This window comes from Oncorhynchus tshawytscha, linkage group LG09, assembly GCF_018296145.1.
Source record: "Oncorhynchus tshawytscha isolate Ot180627B linkage group LG09, Otsh_v2.0, whole genome shotgun sequence".
Classification (NCBI taxonomy): Eukaryota; Metazoa; Chordata; class Actinopteri; order Salmoniformes; family Salmonidae; genus Oncorhynchus; species Oncorhynchus tshawytscha.
Genome location: NC_056437.1, coordinates 74229818 through 74252704, shown reverse-complemented (window position 1 = coordinate 74252704; position 22887 = coordinate 74229818). Strand labels below are relative to the sequence as shown.

General features: G+C 44.9%; 1 protein-coding gene across 2 annotated transcripts in view; it reads right to left on the bottom strand.

The window, feature by feature from the left end:
- Positions 1-22887, bottom strand: part of LOC112258679 (unconventional myosin-X) — a 51889-nt gene that overhangs the window by 27768 nt on the left and 1234 nt on the right. For both annotated transcript variants that reach the window (XM_042327413.1, XM_042327414.1), the window contains exon 2: positions 12090-12145. In XM_042327413.1, coding sequence (XP_042183347.1) covers positions 12090-12145 — 56 coding nt within the window. The remainder of the gene's footprint in view (positions 1-12089; positions 12146-22887) is intronic.

Here is a 22887-nt window from a genome sequence, read left to right as displayed (position 1 = left end):
CACAGTGTTTTTGCTCGACGACCCCCACAAGCGTCACGGGACTTGTCTGAAGGTAACCTGTTACCGGTTTTAAAAAATGAATGGAAGTATGGAGGTAGTTTTGTGCCAACAAAAAAAAAGGGGTTAAATGTAAATGTTAAATGTAAAAAAATATATACAGTAGCAGTCATAAGTTTGGACACAACAACTCATTCAAGGGTTTTTCTTTCTTTTCCCAATTTTTTTTTTTACATTGTAGAATAATTGTGAAGACATCAAAACTATGAAATAACACATATAGAATCATGTAGTAACCGAAAAAAGTGTTAAAATATATTTTACATTTGAGATTCTTGAAAGTAGTCACCCTTTACCTTGATGACAGCTTTGCAAAATCTTAGCATTCTCTCAACCAGCTTCATGAGGTAGTCACCTGGAATTCATTTCAATTAACAGGTGTGCCTTGTTAAAAGTTGATTTGTGGAATTTCTTTCCTTCTTAATGCGTTTGAGCCAATCAGTTGTGTTGTGACAAGATAGGGGTGGTGTACAGACGATAGCCCTATTTGGTAAAATACCAAGTCCATATTATGGCAAGAACAGCTCAAATAAGCAAAGAGAAACGGCAGTCCATCATTACTTTAAGACACGAAGGTCAGTCAATCTGGAAAACCTCACAAACTTTGAACGTTTCTTCAATTGCAGTCGCAAAAACCATCAAGCACTATTATGAAACTGGCTCTCATGAGGACTCCAACAGGAAAGGAAGACCCAGAGTTACCTCTGCTGCAGAGGACAAGTTCATTAGAGTTACCAGCCTCAGAAATTGCAGCCCAAATAAATGCTTCACAGAGTTCAAGTAACAGAACATCTTAACATCAACTGTTCAGAGGAGACTGCGTGAATCAGGTCTTCATGGTCGAATTGCTACAAAGAAATCCCTACTAAAGGACACCAATAAGACGCAAAGTCTTGCTTGGGCCAAGAAACACAGGCAATGGACATTAGACCGGTGGAAATCTGTCCATTGGTCTGATGAGTCCAAATTTGTGATTTTTGGTTCCAAACGCTATGTCTTTTTGAGACGCAGAGTAGGTGAACGGATGATCGCCGCATGTGTGGTTCCCACCGTGAAGCATGGAGGAGGTGTGATGGTGTGGGGGTGCTTTGCTGGTGACACTGTCAGTGATTCATTTAGAATTCAAGGCACACTTAACCAGCATGGCTACTACAGCATTCTGCAGCGATATGCCATCCCATCTGGTTTGCTCTTAGTGGGACAATCATTTGTTTTTAAACTGGACAATGACCCAACACACCTCCAGGCTGTGTAAGTGCTATTTGACCAAGAAGGAGAGTGATGGAGTGCTGCTTTAGATGACATGGCCTTCACAATCACCTGACCTCAACCCAATTGAGATGGTTTGGGATGAGTTGGATCGCAGAGTGAAGGAAAAGCAGCCAACAAGTGCTCAGCATATGTGGGGACTCCTTCAAGACTGTTGGAAAAGCATTCCAGGTCAAGCTGGTTGAGAAAATGCCAAGAGTGTGGAAAGCTGTCATCAAGATAAAGGGTGGCTACTTTGAAGAATCTCAAATATAAAATACTTTTTTGGTTACTACATGATTCCATATGTGTTATTTCATAGTTTTGATGTCTTCACTATTATTCTAAAAATAGTAAAAAGAAATAAAAACCATTGAATGAGTAGGTGTGTCCAAACTTTTGAGTGGTACTGTATATATTTCCTGAGCTTTCTTTTATCTCCTAGATATAGGACAGACACTTCAAAACCTTATTCTTTCTGATTAAGTTTTTTGAGTGTCTGTTTTGCCATTTATGAATGCGTTATTCAATGCGTTTCTATAGTGGTAGCCAAATTCTAGAATATTTTTACATTTTTTTAATATACAGTATCTACAAGGGTCCTAAAATTCCAAATCAAATAGCTAAATAATCCATGGTATGACCGTCTTAAAACAATTTCATGTTTGCTTAGTAGAACCCCCTCCCCCAAAGGCTTAGACTTTAGAGGTTTTAACAGGCAAATCTGCACCCAGCTGCCCTCACAGGCCCAAAGTAATGCTTAAACTCTGCTAATTGAGTAAAGAGGGGCTTGTGAATGAGTGCTGTAAACCAACTAGTTTGGAGTTTGGGGGTGTAGCTGTAGTGCAGCTGGGGTCACATGTTGGCACTCTGACAGATGAGGCTCTGGGGTTTCCACAGCTGTCCAGTAGCCCCCCCCGCCCCCTCTCTCCCCCCCGCCCCCGTATTCCCAGAAGCCCCGGCTGAGGCCGTGACAGAGGGGCCTTGAGTGCTGACTTCCTGTGGAGGCCAGGAAACCATTTTACACAGGGATTAGACGGCTTGGAGGGAGAGCAGACCAACAGAACCCCCCCACCTCCCCACCACACACACACACACACACACACACACTACACTACACCCCCCTGGAGAGACCATGACACAGTCAGGGAGGGATGAAGCTGGGAGAAGAGACAAGACACTCCCATATTAACCTGCTGTTTCAGGTTTGTGTTGAATATTCAAACGTTTCAATTGATCTGTTGTGAGTAAGCAATCTATGGTCTGACATGTAAAGTCACCACTTCAGCGTTGTCCCGAGGAGGTTTTTGTGTTTGAGATGTCAGGAATTTGGTGAGAGAAGGAAAAATACCCTTGTGGTGCTTTGTTTACGGAAGTGTAAGGGAACACATGGAAAAGTCCTGCAGCTCAGATGGCATATATCTCCTTCTACCTAAATCTCTCCCTCTTTCTTTCTTTTTCTCCCCCTCTTCACTCCGGTCTTTCCACTGTAGGCCTAACACCAGCACGCTAAGCAAAACCATCTGTTTGCCCCACATAAACGGGAAGCTAGCTAACAAAGAAAGAGAGAGAGGGATGAGAGAGACGGAAGTAGAAAGAGTAGGAGAGGGGGAGTGCCAGAGGGAGAGAGAGAGACTGAGGGAGATGGAAATTAATAATTATCTTTTGGGTGAATACAAATATACACATGCCCCATTTACTGTACTTATGATAGACAATTTAACTGTACACAAATCTTATCAAATCAAAAATAAAATACAATTGTATTTGTCACATGCTCCATGCTACAGGTGTAAACCTTACAGTGAAACGCTTACTTACAAGCCCTTAACCAAAAATGCAGTTAAAGAAATAGAGCTAAGAAAATATTTACTAAGTACAAAAGAATTATTATAATAATAATAACAATATAGATGCTATATACAGGGGGACCAGTACCGAGTCAATGTGCGGGGGTACAGGTTAGTTTCAGTCATTTGTACATGTAGGTAGGGGTAAAGTGACTACGCATTGCATTGATAATAAACAGCGAGTAACAGCAGTGTAAAAAGAAAGGGGGGGGTTAATGTAAATAGTCCGGGTGGCCATTTGATTAATTGTTCAGCAGTCTTTTGGCTTGGGGGGTAGAAAATGTTTAGAAGCCTTTTGGACCTGACTTGGCGCTCCGGTACTGCTTGCCGTGTGGTAGAAGAGAGAACAGTCTATGACCAGGGTGACTGGAGTCTGACAATTTTTCGGGACTGGGCCGTACGCGCTACCCGCTGTAGCGCCTTATGGTCGGAGGCCGAGCAGTTGCCATACCAGGCGGTGATGCAACCGGTCAGGATGCTCTCGATTTTGCAGCTATAGAACCTTTTGAGGATCTGGGGACCCATGCCAAATCTTTTCAGTCTTCTGAGGGGGAAACAGTGTTTCTTCACGACTGTCTTGGTGTATTTGGACCATGATAGTTTGCTGGTGATGTGGACACCAAGGAACTTGAAACTCTCAACCCGCTCCACTACAGCCTGTCGATGTGAATGGGGGCATGTTTGGCCCTCCTTTTCCTGTAGTCCACAATCAGCTCCTTTGTCTTGCTCACGTTGAGGGAGCGGTTGTTGTCCTGGCAGCACACTGCCAGGTCTCTGACCTCCTCCCTATAGGCGGGCACTATGGTATTGAACGCTGAGCTGTAGTCAATGAACAGCATTCTCACATAGGTGTTCCTTTTGTCCTGGTGAGAAAGGGCAGTGTGGAGTGCGATTGAGATTGCGTCATCTGTGGATCTGTTGGGGTGGTATGTGAATTGGAGTGGATCTAGGGTTTCCGAGATGATGATGTTGATGTGAGCTATGACCAGCCTTTCAAAGCACTTCATGGCTACCGACGTGAGTGCCAATGGGCGGTAATCATTTCAGCAGGCTACCTTCGCTTTTTTGGGCATAGGGACTATCTCTGTGCATTTGTATGTGGGTGTATGTGTGTGTGTGTGTGTGTGTGTGTGTGTGTGCACGCGCGCGTGTGTGTGTGTTGTCTCATGTGTCTGAGTAAGAGAAGGCTGACAAATAAAACAGTCTGACTGCTCAATATTCTAATTTATCCATGATTATCACCCCCACTGGGCTCTCTCTCGCCTCCTCTCTGCGTGGCCTAGTTTCAATCTCACACTCCCGCTCACTTTCACAATCCCTCAACAGGGAAGGAAATAAAGCTTCAATCTCACACTCCCGCTCACTTTCACAATCCCTCAACAGGGAAGGAAATAAAGCATCTGACCAGATCCAGCTGACAAGGCATCCTCATTTCTGACCAGAGTGGACAAAATACATCTCTGTTATGCTTCATACTGATGGAAGACACATGAACACACATGGAAGTGCAGAGAGGGCATATGAATAGAAAAAGTACCATCTCGTTATGTTGAGATCGTTACTTATCTGATGATTACGGCACAACTTGTTTTGCCGAGATCAGAAGATCATTCTCTCATGATCATGATATAACAAAAAATGTTTTGCCGAGATCACGAGATAAACTCTATAAATAGGAGTGGACGTATTGATGCTAGATTGACAGTATGGCGGAGGAGGCAGAGCCCACGGTGGATCAGCGCATATGTTTTTATTGGTTGCTACACTAAAGTATGGTACATTTCGTGCTATTATTCTTTCATTTCCGTTTGGAGCTCATTATCAGCTGATAAATTAGAATAGTAACAAGCTAAATGCTCCTTAACGTGAGCTAAGAGCTCATGGGGCATTTAAGCCCTGAACAATGCCTGACAGGCAAACATGTCTCCCGCATGTGAGCAACAACGCAGCTAACTTGGCTAGTCTTATGAGCGAGCGAGCTAGTTAGCTACAGGTGAAGTCGGAAGTTTACATACACATTTTTCAACAACTAAAACAAATTTCTTGTTAATACAAACTATAGTTTTGGCAAGTCGGTTAGGACAATTCACTGTATGACAATTCCCGAAAATAATGTAATGGCTTTAGAAGCTTCTGATAGGCTAATTGACATCATTTGAGGCAATTGGAGGTGTACCTGTGGATGTATTTCAAGGCCTACCTTCAAACTCAGTGCCTCTTTGCTTCACATCATGGGAAAATCAAAAATTGTAGACCTCCACAAGTCTGGTTCATCCTTGGGAGCAATTTCCAAACGCCTGAAGGTACCACGTTCATCTGTACAAACAATAGTACGCAAGTATAAACACCATGGGACCCCGCAGCCGTCATACCGCTCAGGAAGGAGATGCGTTCTGTCTCCTAGAGATGAACGTACTTTGGTGCGAAAAGTGCAAATCAATCCCAGAACAACAGCAAAGGACCTTGTGAAGACGCTGGAGGAAACAGGTACAAAAGTATCTAAATCCACAGTAAAACGAGTCCTATATCAACATAGAAAGCAAGGAAGGAAGAAGCAAGGAAGAAGCCACTGCTCCAAAACCGCCATAAAAAAGCCAGACTATAGTTTGCAACAGCAAATGGGGACAAAGATCGTACTTTTTGGAGAAATGTCCTCTGGTCTGATGAAACAAAAATAGAACTGTTTGGTCATAATGACCATTGTTATGTTAGGAGGAAAAGGGGGAGGCTTGCAAGCCGAAGAACACCATCCCAACCCTGAAGCACGGCGGTGGCAGCATCATGTTGTGGGGGTGCTTTGATGCAGGAGGGACTGGTGCACTTCACAAAATAGATGGCATCATGAGGACAGAAAATTATGTGGATATATTGAAGCAACATCTCAAGACATCAGTCAGGAAGTTAAAGCTTGGTCGCAAATGGGTCTTCCAAATGGACAATGACCCCAAGCATACTTCCAAAGTTGTTGCAAAATGGCTGAAGGACAACAAAGTCAAGGTATTGGAGTGACTATCACAAAGTCCTGACCTCAATCCTATAGAAGATTTGTGGGCAGAACTGAAAAAGCATGTGCGAGCAAGGAGGCCTACAAACCTGACTCAGTTACAGCAGCTCTGTCAGGAGGAATAGGCCAAAATTCACCAAACTTCTTGTGGGAAGCTTGTGGAAGGCTACTCGAAATGTTTGACCCAAGTTAAACAATTTAAAGGCAATGCTACCAATTACTAATTGAGTGTATGTAAACTTCTGACCCACTGGGAATGTGATGAAAGAAATAAAAGCTGAAATAAATCATTCTCTCTACTATTTTTCTGACATTTCACATTCTTAAAATAAAGTGGTGATCCTAACTGACCTAAGACAGGGAATTTTTACTAGGATTAAATGTCAGGAATTGTGAAAACTGAGTTTAAATGTGTTTGGCTAAGGTGTATGTAAACTTCCGACTTCAACTGTAGGTAGTCTTGTTAGCTAGCTAGCTTGTTATCTATGCTGGTTGTTAGCTAGCATAACTGATATGTGTATAATTGTAAGGGACACTTCATGCTTTATGGATAATATTTAAATTTACAGTGGGTGAGCTCCATTCTTGACAGGCTGATCAAATTCAATAGCAGCCTCAGAGGCTGGGCTCCTGAGTGGCACAGTGGTCTAAGGCACTGCATCTCAGTGCTTGAGGTGTTACTACAGACACCCTGGTTTGAATCCAGGCTGTATCCCAACTGGCTGTGATTGGGAGTCCCATAGGGCGGTGCACAATTGGCCCAGCACTGTCTGTATTTAGCCGGTGGAGGCCGTCATTGTAAATAATACCTTTTTTTAACCGACTTGCCTAGTTAAATAAAGGTAACAAAAACAAAAAAAGAGGCTGTCTGCAAGGAGCATTACATATGAAACATCTTACAAGGCAGCATTTTGTTTTATCAGCCTCTGAGGCTGCTATTGAATCTGATCAGCCTGACAGGAATAGAGCCCACCCCTGGATCAGATAAGCATCTATCTATAAAGCACTTTGACAGCTAATCTGCCTGCAAGGAGCCTTGCCTATGAAACAGCCTACATGGCACCCAACTTATTTCTAAGCCTCTGAGGCTGAAATTGAATCTGATCAGCCAGTCAGATTAGTTAGTCTAGCTAACAATAGCAACTAACAAGACTACCTAGCTAACTAGCTAGCCAACAAGACTACCTAGCTAACCCACAAGACAAGACAAATTAGTGGTGTTGTTGCTTGCATGCGATTGACTGTGGTCTTGGGGGTGGCACGCAGCCTGGGAAACAGTGAAGCCTGTCAGGCATCGACGAGCGCATTGCGATCAACGCAGTCACAGGGCTCCTTGATGAGGTGGTTGTCGTGAACAAATGAATGCGTGGTACTTTTGATTATCTCGTGATCTCGACAAACCTTCTGTTATGTCGAGATTAGGAGATAAATAAATTGTGATCTCGACATAAGAAAATTGACATCTCGACATCAATTGACATCTCGACATCTCGACATAAGATAAATTGTGATCTCGACATCTGGACTAAATATATGAGGGATTGGGCTTTCAGAGTCTGACTTGAGTCTACCAGTCAGTCAGACTCACGGTGGCCAGAGTAGCTGAGCTGATGAGTAATTGATTTTGGTCGAGATCAAATTAAAGCAACGTTAATTAAAGTTGTAAAAACACAGTGTCCTTGCTCTGAGGCTTGGAGGACCGTGGTCAGAGCCAGACTGCTGTTATGTTCATACAGACATGCTTCAGAATACAAAGTACGCCCTCCTGAACATGGCTTGCATCCCAAATGGCACTTTATTCTTTATGTAGTGCACTGCTTTTGACCATGGCCCATAGGACTTTGTTGAAAAGTAGTGCACTATATAGGGAATACGGTGCCATTTAGGACATAGCCATGGTTGCCCGATCAAAGCCCTCTCGTGCAGGGTTATGTTACATCAGTCGCTGAGTAACCAGCCCAGGAAATGACATGGGAGTTGAGATTTGTGATCCGAGGGGTCAAACGTCCAGATACGGCTAACTGGGGGCGTAAAAACAGCTTAATCGCACAACACACACGGCTATGATGAGCTCAACCAGGAGGTCAACGTCCAGCTTTAAACCATGGCTCATATACAGAGGTGAAAGCTATGTAAGTTACCCAGACTTTATTAGACATCTGAACAAACACACGAGCAACTGTCATATAACACAGAGGCTTCTTAGACAAACACCGGTCTCTGGGGAAACCTTCAAATACAACACATACTGTAGGTAGGTAATGAGCAATCACAGACCACAGTCTCATTGTGGAATCTCTGGAGGGAGGGAAGAGGCCCATATTTCTCTCAAGTCCCCATCCTATCCTCCTCCCATCCCCCTCTCCGTCTCCAGTGTGCCTGGCTGGGCCTCTGTCTGAGCTGAGACGGAGGGGGCTGGTGGGAAAATGGGAATGTGGTGATTAAGAGTGGGCCTATATGACCTCCCAGCTCTAAAAATACACTGTTTACTCAAGACCACTGCCAAGGAATTCTGGACTAGGCAGAGGGGAGTGCATAAATGTGTTTTGGGGGGGAACCGGAGAGAGAGGACAGGAAGTGTATCTGTGTGTGAGGGCATGTGTGTGTGTGTGTGTGAGGGCATGTGTGTGTGAGGGCATGCGTGTGTGTGAGGGCATGTGTGTGTGTGTATGTGTGAGGGGTGTGTGTGTGTGTGGGGGGTGTACGTGACTTTGACAATGTACGTGTGAAGGAAGGGAATGTCTTGAAAGGAGGAAAACAATGCATTTCAGGAGCACTGACACACACAGGCAATTACCACACAGATCACATCCAAGGACTTCTTGGAACACACAGATACACACACACACACATACATACACTTCCAAAGACCGTTGTAAACACTGTCTCTTTCAGTCTCTTCCAGCCATCATTGTCTGGCATCCCACACCAAGAGTCATGCTCTTGACAGAGAGAGTGTGTTTCATAGAATGGAGAATAAAGAGAGGGACAGAGAGAAAGAAACCGAGAGAGAGAGAGGGGGGTTAGCGAGAGCTTCCCTCAGTGGTCCCACTGTGTTCTGCCTCCTGTGTGTCTCCTACCCTCCCACTCCTCTGTCTGTCCCTGGGCTGCCAACGAGGGGCTCGGTTGAGGCGGGAGAGGGAAGGAGTTGGGAGAAAATAGAGATTATGTGAGACAGATATGGATGCATGGGAGCGAGAGGCTCCTGTCCTGTTTGAGGGGCAGGCAGTAGGCCATGAAGGCATTTCATAAAGGCACCAGCCAGACTGTATGGGTTGGGGTTGTATGACAGGCCTCTGTTAGACATCATGGGCCTGACTGCTGCTGACACTGAGCTTGGCACCACATGCTGGAATGAGGGGACGACTACGGTCTGTCTACTGACTGCCTACTGACTGCCTACTGTCGGTCTGCTGACGGTCTACTGACGGTCTACTGTCGGTCTTCTGACTGCCTACTGACTGTCTACTGACTGTCTACTGTCGGTCTACTGACTGTCTACTGACTGCCTACTGTCGGTCTGCTGACGGTCTACTGACGGTCTACTGTCGGTCTTCTGACTGTCTACTGACTGTCTACTGTCAGTCTGCTGTCGGTCTGCTGACAGTCTACTGACGGTCTACTGTCGGTCTTCTGACTGTCTACTGACTGCCTACTGTCGGTCTACTCTCGGTCTACTGACTGTCTACTGACTGCCTACTGTCGGTCTACTGACTGTCTACTGTCTACTGTCGGTCTACTGTCTGTCTATTGTCGGTCTACTCTGTACCAGACAGGCACCATGGGTGAGCTGCCACTCTGGGTTAGTAGGTCAACGCAATGGGAAACTAACACACAACACCTAACCTAAAATGGACATATGTTGCCCATATGGGCATATGCCAGCCCTCCCATCCGATCCCACACCTGTCTCCTCTCTCTCTCTCTCTGCAGTATCACATCTTAATCAACCTAGCTAACCAGAGGCTTTTGTTCACTTCACACTAGACACTGTGGACGTGAATACACATGTAACTACGCCCACTGAGCTGCTCAGGAGAAGCTCTCTATCCGCAGAACAGAACGTGAAGCCTGCAGGGCTCATAATGAGCAATAACGACTACATGACATGACTAATCATGTTCAAATGAAGGTGCTATAAAGGTTAGTGCACACAGACGGAGGTGTGGGATGACCTGCTGGAACTTATACTCTCCTATTCCGGATGGACAGAAATCTACGAAGCTCACTTTCAGAATAGCACAAACTCTCAACATCCCTTCAATATTGCAGTGCTTTTCAATACAGATCTACTCTGCTTAGCCTGCATTCACTTGTGACTGAATTTCATGCCTTGAATTGTCTAACTTGACTCTAAATGGGCCCCTAAAAAATGGTCTAATCTATGCCAATATATCTGAGATAAATGTGACTATACGTCAGTGTCTCCTCCCTGCTTTGTAATGGGCCATTAGAAAGGTGTGGCCAGTGGCCATGTAATGGTCATGTAGCACAGCATCTAATTCTTAGTGTGATGATTATAGTCAGTCAGTTATTTGACACACTCCCTCTAGCACCAGCAGTAAATCACCTGTGTGACAGCTCTGAGGCCTATCGCTCTTCTCTGCTCTGTGGAGGTGGCAGCACACACACACACACACACACACACACACACACACACACACACACACACGCACACACACACACGCTTGTGCCAGCCTCGCCCCTCTAGGGTGTGTCCCTGAAGTGAGATTGAGTCACCTCGCTCACCCTGTCCTCCCTCCCTCCCTCGCTCCCTCAGGAGGCTGCATGTCCCGTCTGACTTGAGGCTTCAGAGAGCCTCAGCTCACCGCTCCCTCAACGCCCCCACCCTCAGCCCTCCTCCTTTTCCTGTTTGAGTTGTCCTCTTGTAGCGAGTTGTGACATTATCAGACATGTATACTGTTCATCAGCTACGTTATATAATTCTAGGACTTTTCACCACGCCGTCTGTGCTCTGAGAGGACTGAGACTGAGATTGCCTGGGAGTGAGGTGGGAGAGAGGAGGGGGTAGATAAGGATATGATGCCTGACTGATAGTGTGATGCAGGCCTGAGATCACTCATCTCCCCCTCAACCACCACCATCCCACACTCACGTCATGTCTTGGCTCCCGAGTGCTAGAGGCATCATCAGGCTGTATCATAACCGGCTGTGATTGGGAGTCCCATAGAGCGGTGCACAATTGGCCCAGCGTTGTCCGAGTTAGGATATGGCTGGAGTAGGCCGGCATTGTAAATAAGAATTTGTTATTAACTGACATGCCTTGTTAAATAAATAAGAAATTGATGTGTGTGTGTGTGTGTGTGTGTGTGTGTGTGTGTGTGTGTGTGTGTGTGTGTGTGTGTGTGTGTGTGTGTGTGTGAGAGATCTTGCACCCCGGTGTGAGAGTCCTGCTGACACATGGCCTGCGAATCTGGTAGTGGTATTGGCGCGTCCTACAGATATAGAATCTTAATTTCATAACCCTGTTGTAGGAGAACTTGTAGTGTATTTGAGGTTTAAAAGGCTTCTGAAGTTTGTGATTTTCCCTTACAAAAAATGTATCAAATCCTACAAAAATTACCATTAATTCACATTTCTTGTCGCTGCAGGATAACTTTTATGTTGTAGCAAATTGGCTCAAATTAAGATCCTACGTATACTTCTGCATGTGTGTGTGTGCATGTGTGGTCAGGCATACTATGAGTCTTGTGGTGAGAAACCCCATGACCCAAGCTCTGTAGAGGGAAGTAAAAGATAAAAAGATTGAGTACTAATGATGTCCGTGCTTGGTGACACATCACGTACACAGAATCATACATGAACATCAAGAGCTATAGAGGAACTGACTTCCTAAAAGCAGCACAATGTGTGTTCACTCACTCACACACACACGCACACATCCACGAACACACACACAAACAACTTACCCGTTTGTCCCATTGGCTGTGCGAGTCGGCTGAGAGAGAGTCACCTCAAGTGGACCCTGTGAAGAAAGCAACAAAAAAAAAAACACTTAACCCAGCTAGCACATTTGGTTCCTTGAATGTCGTGGACACGTACGTTTTTGGTTTCCCATTGGTTCTGGGAATGAAGCCATATGTTTCCTGACCGGTAATACATTCTGAGAACGAAAGTGAACATTTCGCCTGTTCTGGGAACATTCATATTTTGGTTGAAGGGAGGTTCTGAGAACGTTTTACTATGGTTCCCTGAACGTTTCCTGAGAGGTTTTATTAATGTTCTGAGAATGGAAATTATAGGTTATTTGAAGGCAATAAAAATAAGGTTCTGTGAACATGTTTCAACAAGACTTTTAATAACACTGTTAGCTTAGTTGAACTGTTTTGAACTCCAAGCACAAATCAAAATGTATTTGCTTAGGCATTAATCATGTAAACACATGTATTCTTTTATTGTGGCATATCAGTGAGCTTTGAATCTATGACCTTCTGTTCTGACTCCATGGAATTAGTCCACTGGGCCACCAGGATGGAGCTAGCATGCCATGTATTTTAACTCATTCAAAGCTGTTCATTTGAGTCTATTCAAACAGACTCCATTTCAAAGGAAACAAGCACTGATTAAGATCCGGTGTGGCCAATTAGTAGGCGCAACCCACACAGCTGAACAAGCTTAACAAGACAGAGGATAGAGATAGTTTTGTTGATGCTACAGAACATTATTATTTTTTAAATAACATTCTTAGAAAGTTCTCTGGACGTTACAAAACATTTCTTGTGGTTTTTATGGATCTTATTTGTATGTTATCTGATCTATTTGAGAACATGACTTTAAATAGAACCATGATTCCTCATGTAGGAAACGTTATGCTGAAACTACTGAAAACCCCAGAGAAGAATGTTGTTTCTTAACATACTCAGAACAATGTAAGCACATGACTTTAAATAGAATCATGAGGAAACCTATAGGAAACGTTATGCTGAAGTACTGAAATTCTCACAGAAGAACGTTGTTTCTTAATGTTCTCTGAACTATTTGAGAATATTCTCAATTGTTAAACCAGTTGGAGAACGTTCCTAGAATATTACCAACATTTTTATTAAATGTAACCATGTTTGAACTTTTAGGAAACGTTCTGTTCAAGTAGTGTAAATGAGCTTTGAATGTTCCAAAGCCAAACAACTATCCTGCACCATTCCCAAAAGGTTTTGGGAAGGTAGTATGTAAAATAACCATAGGACCAACACCCTCTCACCAAGATCTAAGAAACGTATGGTTCTCATAACGTTATGTGCTAGCTGGGAAGAGTCTGCATCCTGATTACAACATACATGTGTAATGAGGGGGGATCTGAGAGAGCTATGGGCCCATCAGTTCAAGGTAGATAACCCTGTGGAGATTTGATGTAGGCTAGTTAATGTGCTATGACAGTTAGCATGGTAGGTTCCCAGGTAGGCTACCAGGCAGTCTAGATGGGGTGATTTCACCCCTGAAGGTTTGCCCCCCCTGCCAACCCTGTGTGTTAAAGTATAGCATTCTGCCTGCCTTTCCTGGCAGCCACACCAGGCGCATAGCTGCTCTGTTCTTGTAATGGTTGGCTTTCACATGCAAGGGTGAGATGGTTGGGAGAAATATGGCATTCAAAACAGGCTCATTTAACATAAGAACCAGGAACAGAGGATTATTTTGTGCTTTAGCTCAACACACACCCCCACGCCCTTTTATTCACATCCAGTCGTTTCTGTGAAAAAGGCAACTAACATCAAATATTTGTGGTCGGTCGCACTCCTATATCTCACATAGCTGTATGTGTCTTTATTGGTTTATTACTGTTATATAAACACACAAATGAGACAATGATATCTTCAAGTCCCATAAGACTAATGTTGGTACAGTGTCAAAATAAACCAAAAGAAATAAATCACTTTTTTTCTTAGCAAACACTTCTAGCCAGAGCACTTGAACCTTTAGGTCACTAGACCAACCAAGGCTATAACACAGTATAGCCTACCCTCACATACTGCTGGCACTCCTCTTTCAGAGAGAGACAGAGAGACAGAGAGTGAGAGTAAGTGAGAGAGAGAGAGAGAGAGAGAGAGAGAGAGAGAGAGAGAGAGAGAGAGAGAGAGAGAGAGAGAGAGAGAGAGAGAAAACAGACTAGGCCCATAAATGAGGGTGTAGAGACAGACTCCTGTTTCTACTTTAACTGCACTGATGATTAAGCAGAGGGCTTTTTTTCATTTCCTGGAAAATCACAACGAGGGGCCAACATCATTTCCCTGTACAGTACTTTTCCTCTTAAACAGCCATCTATCCCCACCCCGCTCTCTGCTGCACACTGAGAGATGTGTCAACTGAATACACGGAGCCCCTGCTAGCAGTCAAGTTGGAACAGTGAACTTTTTATTCTGGATGCCCTGCAGCCAGGGGCTGGAAAGGAGATTTACCTTTTACTGCGTATGGGACCTTGGAAAACCTCATCAGAGCTAGCCTGTGATCCAGCCGGCCCGTGTCCGTGGTGCTCTGTGTGTTTCTGTGGCCTGTGATGTTGTCTCTGAGGAGTCACAGCCTTGAGGGAGGCCCTGCAGCTGGCCGGCCCGGGGTTCTGGCCTACCTGAAACACTATCCAGGTCAGCTCTGGGCCCCTCGCTGTTCAAACACCACATGTTACTGCTGGGTCTGCTAAGTTTAGGACTCTGCCTCTGCAAAGTGCTTCAGAAAGTTTTTTTTTTTTTAAGTGAAAAGAAAAATCCAACTACTAATGTACAGTACGCGCTCTGTATGAGGGTAGACGCCGGGCGGAGGGCCGGAGGTCAAATGAAAGGATAAGAAGAAGGTGTGAGTAATGTGATTGAGTTCAAGTTTAAACCAGGGAGAGGTACTGCAAACGTCAGACGAGCCCGATAGGAATGACTGAATGGTGTCGAAAAGCAATTTGTGAATGAGGCTCGGGCGGGCTGTGGCCCTCCCCTGCTCCTGGCTCTGCTTGGCCCTCGTCGACCCTCAACCAACTGGCCAAGTCCCGTTCCCTAGACATTCTGCTCACACCAGACACAGCCTGAGCCTGCCATGTCTGACTGAGAGAAAACTGGTGATGGAAATGATTGCCAATTGCCATATGGGAAGTCTGCTTATAAATCCAATAAATAAATCCTCCCCAGTCTTATTGTGAGTAAGTACTCTCTACGAAAAGAACACTGTCACTGAACATTATCTCCCCTGTCTGTTTATCTAGGCCAGAGATTCCCAGACTTTTTCACTCACACTTATTTCCTGCAATTCTACACATTTTGTCATGGGGTGCAGAGAAAAGTTGCAGTTTTAAAGCTAATTTTCTTGCAATTCTGTACATTTTGCCTTGTCTAATGTGTATTCATGTGACATTTGAATGACTCAAACATTACAACAAAATCTATGGGCTAGTTTATCTGGACAAGTGATAAATATCTCTCTAATGTATACAATGACTGATATGACAAGAGTAAAACTGATGATGCACTACCCAATTTCAAAATCTCACTTTGTGCATTCCACTATTACAACTTTCAAGAGTATGTTGAAAGCCCCTGCCGATCCCTCGCCCCCGGTTTGGGAACCACTGATCTAAGCTACCTCTTTAAATGCATAGTCCCAAAGATGATAGAAGGAGAAAAGAAGGAGGGAACGGTGTGCTTTTCAGAAGTCTGGAGGAGTCGATCTCGAATGGAGAGAGTAGACAGAGTGGAAGAGAGGGCAGGCAGGGGATGATTCATCCGGACTGGAGCCGGGGCTAGGGAAGGAGGGAGAGAGAGATGCCGTGATGTATTCGTTCCGTGGCTCACTTCCGCTCTCCTCTGGCACCACCACCACACCCTCCTCCCTCCTCCCCCTGCCTGGCCCTGCAGCTCTCCTGGGAGGCTGAGTAACCAGGATGAAATGCTCGGGCTCTGCCAACGTCAGCCTGAGGACCAGATGTGTGGCCTGAAGGTGGTGAGGCCGCGACGCAACGGAAACCAAATATAAACCAGTGTACCGTAACACCTCTGAAGACTCTTTTCTAATAAAGAGGGAGGAGGGGAGGGCAGAGGCATCGCCGTTAGCCGGTTAACGGGACCCACTTTCAGGCAAGCCAGGACTGGACCTGCTTCTTCCAGGTAATGCTGGCAGCTGTTGTAGACGGGCACAATGCCCGGTGGCAAACATAGCTAGGCCTAACTTCATATTGCATCTAGCAGAATGCTGAGATTTAAGTGGAAACATGGAAGGGAGAGAGAATGACGGATGTCCTCTCCTAAAATTAGTGCCCTGGCTATCTCAACACTGGAGGCATTCATCTCAGCCTGCCTGACTGTTTGGGCAGCTGTTGGGAGAGCAATTTCTTTGAATCCGGATTGTAAACATGCATGGGAAAGGTTCTGAACTGGCCTAGGCAGGGACCGCTCTGCCAGCCAAGCCTGCACAAGCGTCACAACTGAGTCATGCCTCCAACCTCAGCTGGAGCACAGGCCGGGCACAGAGCATCACTCCATAGTTTCAGTATTATGGCTGTTACGCTTCACAACCCTTCTTGGCACCGCAGAGGACAACGTTGACGTAGTAGATGGTGGTGGTGGTGAAGATGTTGGGTGGATGTATCTGGAGAAGAGGGGAGACTCGTCACTCCTCCACCGGGCCTGTGGGTAGCTGTGGTCACCCCTGGCAGCAGCAGGGACCATTTAGCTAACAAGCTTTTAGAGAGAAAATGTTCCAACACACACGCACAGGGAGGGCTGGGAGGTCTGACCTACTGCCTCAAAGTGCGGCTTGTCAAACGCTGGACGTAACTGAGGCTACTGTGTAAACAGTGGAACTTCCCTGTAGGGCTTTCCCAGGACCAGGACTCATCTACGACACCCACCTTCCGACCTTACCCCCAAAACCACCATTGACACCATGGAAAGCTAAATATTACAGTTCACAAATCCTTTGATTTTCCTTGGGATGGACGGCCTTCAGAGTCTGTGCTGTAATGGTGCATACCACCCTGCATACCACTGCTAGCTTGCTTCTGAAGCTAAGCAGGGTTGGTCCTGGTCAGTCCCTGGATGGGAGACCAGATGCTGCTGGAAGTGGTGTTGGAGGGCCAGTAGGAGGCACTCTTTCCTCTGGTCTAAAAAAAAATATCCCAATGCCCCAGGGCAGTGATTGGGGACATTGCCCTGTGTAGGGTGCTGTCTTTCAGATGGGACATTAAACAGGTGTCCTGACTCTCTGAGGTCATTAAAGATCCCATGGCACTTATTGTAAGAGTAGGGGTGTTAACCCTGGTGTCCTGGCTAATTTCCCAATCTGACCCTCAAACCATCACGGTCACCTAATAATCCCCAGTTTACAATTGGCTCATTCATCCCCCCTCCTCTCCCCTGTAACTATTCCCCAGGTTGTTGCTGCAAATGAGAATGTGTTCTCAGTCAACTTACCTGGTAAAATAAAGGATAAAATTTTTTAAAATCTTAGTCTGGGTCAGCTGAGGTCTAATGGTTGGCTCAGCAGTTAGTATTGACTGGTCGTATCTATATCCAGCACACATCAGTGAGAAGGGTCAGGCCGGGAGGAAACAGGATTAGCAGTAGACATGAAATCAATAATCAATATTTTCTCGGGAGTTGTGTCCGGTTGTAGTTAAGGAGCTGATACAATCTCAAGTGGGAGGTGAGGCCTACTGTTTGTAGGAAAGGGTATGAACACACAATAACCTCAATAAGTCACTGGAAGCAAACCAAAGCCAGTGGTTTGAACAATAGGCCAAACCCTCATCACCACTCATTCACATAGCCTATGCTCACTGTAGTCCACATGATACAACATGGACGGCCACACAATGAATGTGAAATCAGATCATTTTTGACAGGGATGTTCTTTTGAGGTTACTCTCTTTGTTCTCTTTTGAGAAAGGAAGTGTGCAGCACACTATTGGGTAAATCCATATGAACTAATTTCAAAAGCTTACAAACAGAGTTGTCAAACTATTTCATAATTTCTTGCCAAAAATGTTTTGAATAGAAATGTATATATTTTAAAAAAATCTTTAACGTCAATTATCTAAAAACGTGTAAACTCCGATTTTGTTCATACGTTGTAGCTTAGACCCTACTTCAGATCCTCTGAGGTATTTGTGTTGTGCCGCCGTCGGTTGAGACACAACATGCTGTTGAATACAGGGTGGGTCAAATCAAATCAAAGTTTATTTGTCACGTGCGCCAAATACAACAGGTGTAGACCTTACAGTGAAATGCTTACTTACAGGCTCTAACCAATGGTGTGAGAGAAAAAAAGGTATGTGTGTGTGTGTGTGTAGGTAAGTAAAGAAATAAAACAACAGTAAAAAGACATTTGAAAATAAGAGTATTAAGGCTATATACAGACACCTGTTAGTCAGGCTTATTGAGGTAGTATGTACATGTAGGTATCGTTAAAGTGACTATGCATATATGATGAACAGAGAGTAGCAGAAGCGTAAAAAGAGGGGTTGGCGGGTGGTGGGACACAATGCAGATAGCCCGGTTAGCCAATGTGAGGGAGCACTGGTTGGTCGGGCCAATTTAGGTAGTATGTACATGAATGCATAGTTAAAGTGACTACACATATAAGATAAACAGAGAGTAGCAGAGGGGTTGGGACGGGGGGGCACACAATGCAAATAGTCCGGGTAAACATTTGGTTACCTGTTCAGGAGTCTTATGGCTTGGGGGTAAAAACTGTTGAGAAGCCTTTTTGTCCTAGACTTGACACTCCGGTACCGCTTGCCATGCGGTCGTAGAGAGAACAGTCTATGACTGGGGTGGCTGGGGTCTTTGACAATTTTTAGAGCCTTCCTCTGACACCGCCTGGTGTATAGGTCCTGGGTGGCAGGCAGCTTTGCCCCAGTGATGTACTGGGTCGTACGCACTACCCTCTGAAGTGCCTTGCGGTCGGAGGCCAAGCAATTGCCGTACCAGGCATTGATGCAACCGGTCAGGATGCTCTCGATGTTGCAGTTGTAGAACCTTTTGAGGATCTCAGGACCCATGCCAAATCTTTTTAGTTTCCTGAGGGGGAATAGGCTTTGTCGTGCCCTCTTCACGACTGTCTTGGTGTGTTTGAACCAATCTAGTTTGTTGTTGATGTGGACACCAAGGAATTTGAAGCTCTCAACCTGCTCCTCTACAGCCCTGTCGATGAAAACGGGGACATGCTCGGTGCTCCTTTCCTGTAGTCCACAAATCATCTCCTTAGTCTTGGTTACGTTGAGGGATAGGTTGTTATTATGGCACCACCCGGCCAGGTCTCTGACCTCCTCCCTATAGTCTGTCTCGTCGTTGTCATTTCAATCATAGAAAACAAATCTGAGAATGGACCTATCCCTTCAGACTAGCTGTAGCTGGTACACCATTAAAATGGCAATTCAATGGCAATTTTAAGTTTTAATTACTACCTCAAAGATGGCCGCCGGTCAACCCACCGTCGAATGTCAAGTGGTCATGTCTATAATATTATCTGTCCTTCAAAGATTTCAATAGATTTCCTATGGAGGATTGACAGTAGCCTAAAATGTAAAACAACATATCCCTTTCAAGTCAACATTCTCTGATATGTGGACCTCCAACTATCTTTGTGGTATTATTTGAAAGTCTAAATGTCTATTTGATTCTCATTTTAGTACATTATCAGACAAAACATGACACCCACCTGTATTCAAGAGCATGTTTTGTCTCAACCGATGACGGGCACAACACAAAAACCTTAGATTATGTAAAATAGGGTCTAAACTACAACATATGCAAATATGTAATAATTTTTTAAAATTATAAAACAGTTTGACAACCCTGTTCGTAAGCTTCTAAATGATATCAATCTCCACCGTTTATCTTTTCCAGTGATGAAGACATGTCTCATGGTATAGTGGGGTATGCAAAAATAGGTCCACTTTGAGCACCTTTATCTCTTGAAGGTTTTGGTATTCAGGTCCAAAAAGTCACTTTCTGAGCAACGGGCAAATAAGTATGGAAGGTTTAGTTCAAATCAAAAGGGGTGCTGTCAAAATGTGAGTGAACTCAAATGGATTTAACCCACTGTAAGTCACAAAGGGGTAATGACAGAGAGAAGACATGATTGAGGGGCTAAGAGGGGTGGAGACAGTTTTTGGACCTGGATATGCATGGCTAGGTTTGATGGGGGGGTTATGCTATATGGTGGGAGGTTGAGCACAGGAGGTTGGAGGCACCTTAATTGGGGAGGACAGGGTTGTGGTAATGGCTGGAGCGGAATCAGTGGAATGGTATCAAACACATCAAACATGGGTTCCATGTGATTAATGCCATTCCATTAGCTCCTTTCCAGCCGTTATTGTGGGCCGTCCTCTCCTCAGCAGCCTCCACTGGGGTGGAGTGGGTCTTACTTTAAACCCATCAAGCGTCCTTAACAGAGACATACTACAATAACCCTGCATTGATTGAGGAAATGGACCATGGATAGTTTTTTTTATAGCTATCACTGCCAGACAGATGGTGCATAATGATCAAGACATGGGATGTTTGCCAAGAACAACTCTCCAGTACGGACACCTCTCTGGATCCCCCTGAGCACCAGATGTTCCTCTTATCTCCGGACCAGATCAGTCTGTTAGTGCCATTGGACTGATGGGAAGAAACCTGCCTATCCATCGCAACTCAAGACCATTTCCATAAAAAAGTATCTCCCTCCAGTTTCTAAAGCATACGTGTGTAACAGCTGGCAGACAGGACAGATGATAGGAATGGATATAGACCATCTATCTTCAGAGGTGTACAGGAGGGGAGAGTGGACTATTTCGGCTGGATGGGTGTTTCATGTTCTTGTTGTGGAAGAAGACATGCTGCCCAAGTCAAGCTAAGCACTGCAAGCAATACAGAAAATATTACTGAAAGCTTAACATGAAGAAATATTGAATTAGGCCTACAACTAGAGGGCTTGTTATGCTGCGGTCAGTAATACTGACTTTGACAATGAATTCTAGGTAAAGCTCCTTTTTAATGGACATGTGAGGAGGGTACAGTACGTTGTGTACTAGATTGACGTGAAGAGGTTACCTCAATACAGGGTAACAATGACCCCTCACAAGTGGGCGGACAATGCTGAACTCTCTGTGCCCGATTAGAAGACTGACATTACGGAGAAGACAAGGCCACAGTCTTGTTTGCCATACAGTGGACGGAGGCCACAGGATCGATTCCATTCAACAGTAGGCTTTTTGGTTGCATCACACTGTGTGAGATTACTCAATGTTGCCCAGGCTTCAAAGAACAGGCCAAACACACATTCTGTCTGTCTGCATGCCCTGTATCCATGACAGTGGAACTGTATTTTATTGTGATGGAGGGAGCAGGTCACATGAATGACCTGACACACTCCCTGTATCCTGGAAAATGAATCAGTCAGGTCAGCATGATGGTAGTAGTACCACTTCAAAACTGTAAATATGGGCTCTGTGACAAAGCTGATCTAACACAGCCTCTAGTCTAGGCCTATCTTTGTGCACATAGGCCTGCTCCTTCCTGCCTATGTCTGCATGTCACCATTTTAATCCATCTTGGATAGGATTCTAAAGTGGAACATGGTTCTTTTTTTTGCATGGATAGACCTTGCCCCGGCCCAACTCCACATCATTTTCCTGCTGCTGAATCCATAGCCAGCCGTGAGTGTATTCATGAGCTGGTGTTCAGGGCAAAAATCAGGAAGGTGGGTAACTAGGGTGACAGGGAGTTGTGTAGCCAGCTATACCTCTCTGTGGTGAGGAATGAAATTGGTTCATCGATTTATAGCTGCCACTCGACCATGCTGGTCATTTATGAACATTTGAACATCTTGGCCATGTTCTGTTATAATCTCCACCCGGCACAGCCAGAAGAGGACTGGCCACCCCACATATGCTCTCTCTAATTCTCTCTATCTTTCTCTCTCTCGGAGGACCTGAGCCCTAGGACCATGCCCCAGGACTACCTGACATGATGACTCCTTGCTGTCCCCAGTCCACCTGACCGTGCTGCTGCTCCAGTTTCAACTGATCTGCCTTATTATTATACGACCATGCTGGTCATTTATGAACATTTGAACATCTTGGCCATGTTCTGTTATAATCTCCACCCGGCACAGCCAGAAGAGGACTGGCCACCCCACATAGCCTGGTTCCTCTCTAGGTTTCTTCCTAGGTTTTGGCCTTTCTAGGGAGTTTTTCCTAGCCGCCGTGCTTCTACACCTGCATTGCTTGCTGTTTGGGGTTTTAGGCTGGGTTTCTGTACAGCACTTTGAGATATCAGCTGATGTAGGAAGGGCTATATAAATAAATTTGATTTGATGATTTGATTTGACTTGTGTGTTGCCCTTCAAAGCAAGCTGCACCATTATTTATGCTGGCTATGTAGGTTATGCTTAGTTATAACTATGTTATAACTCAGCTCACTGGTCACCATAACAACACCCACCCGTAGCACGCGCTCCAGCAGGTAAATCTCACTGGTCATCCCCAAATCCAACACCACCTTTGACCGCCTTTCCTTCCAGTTCTCTGCTGCCAATGACTGGAACGAATTGCTGAAGTTGGAGACATATTTCCCTCACTAACTTTAAGCATCAGCTGTCAGAGCAGCTCACAGATCGCTGCAGCTCTACACAGCCCATCTGTAAATAGCCCAACCAACTACCTATCTCATCCTCATATTGTTTTTATGAACTTTTTTTTGCTCTTTTGCACACCAGTATTTCTACTTGTACATCATCATCTGTACATCT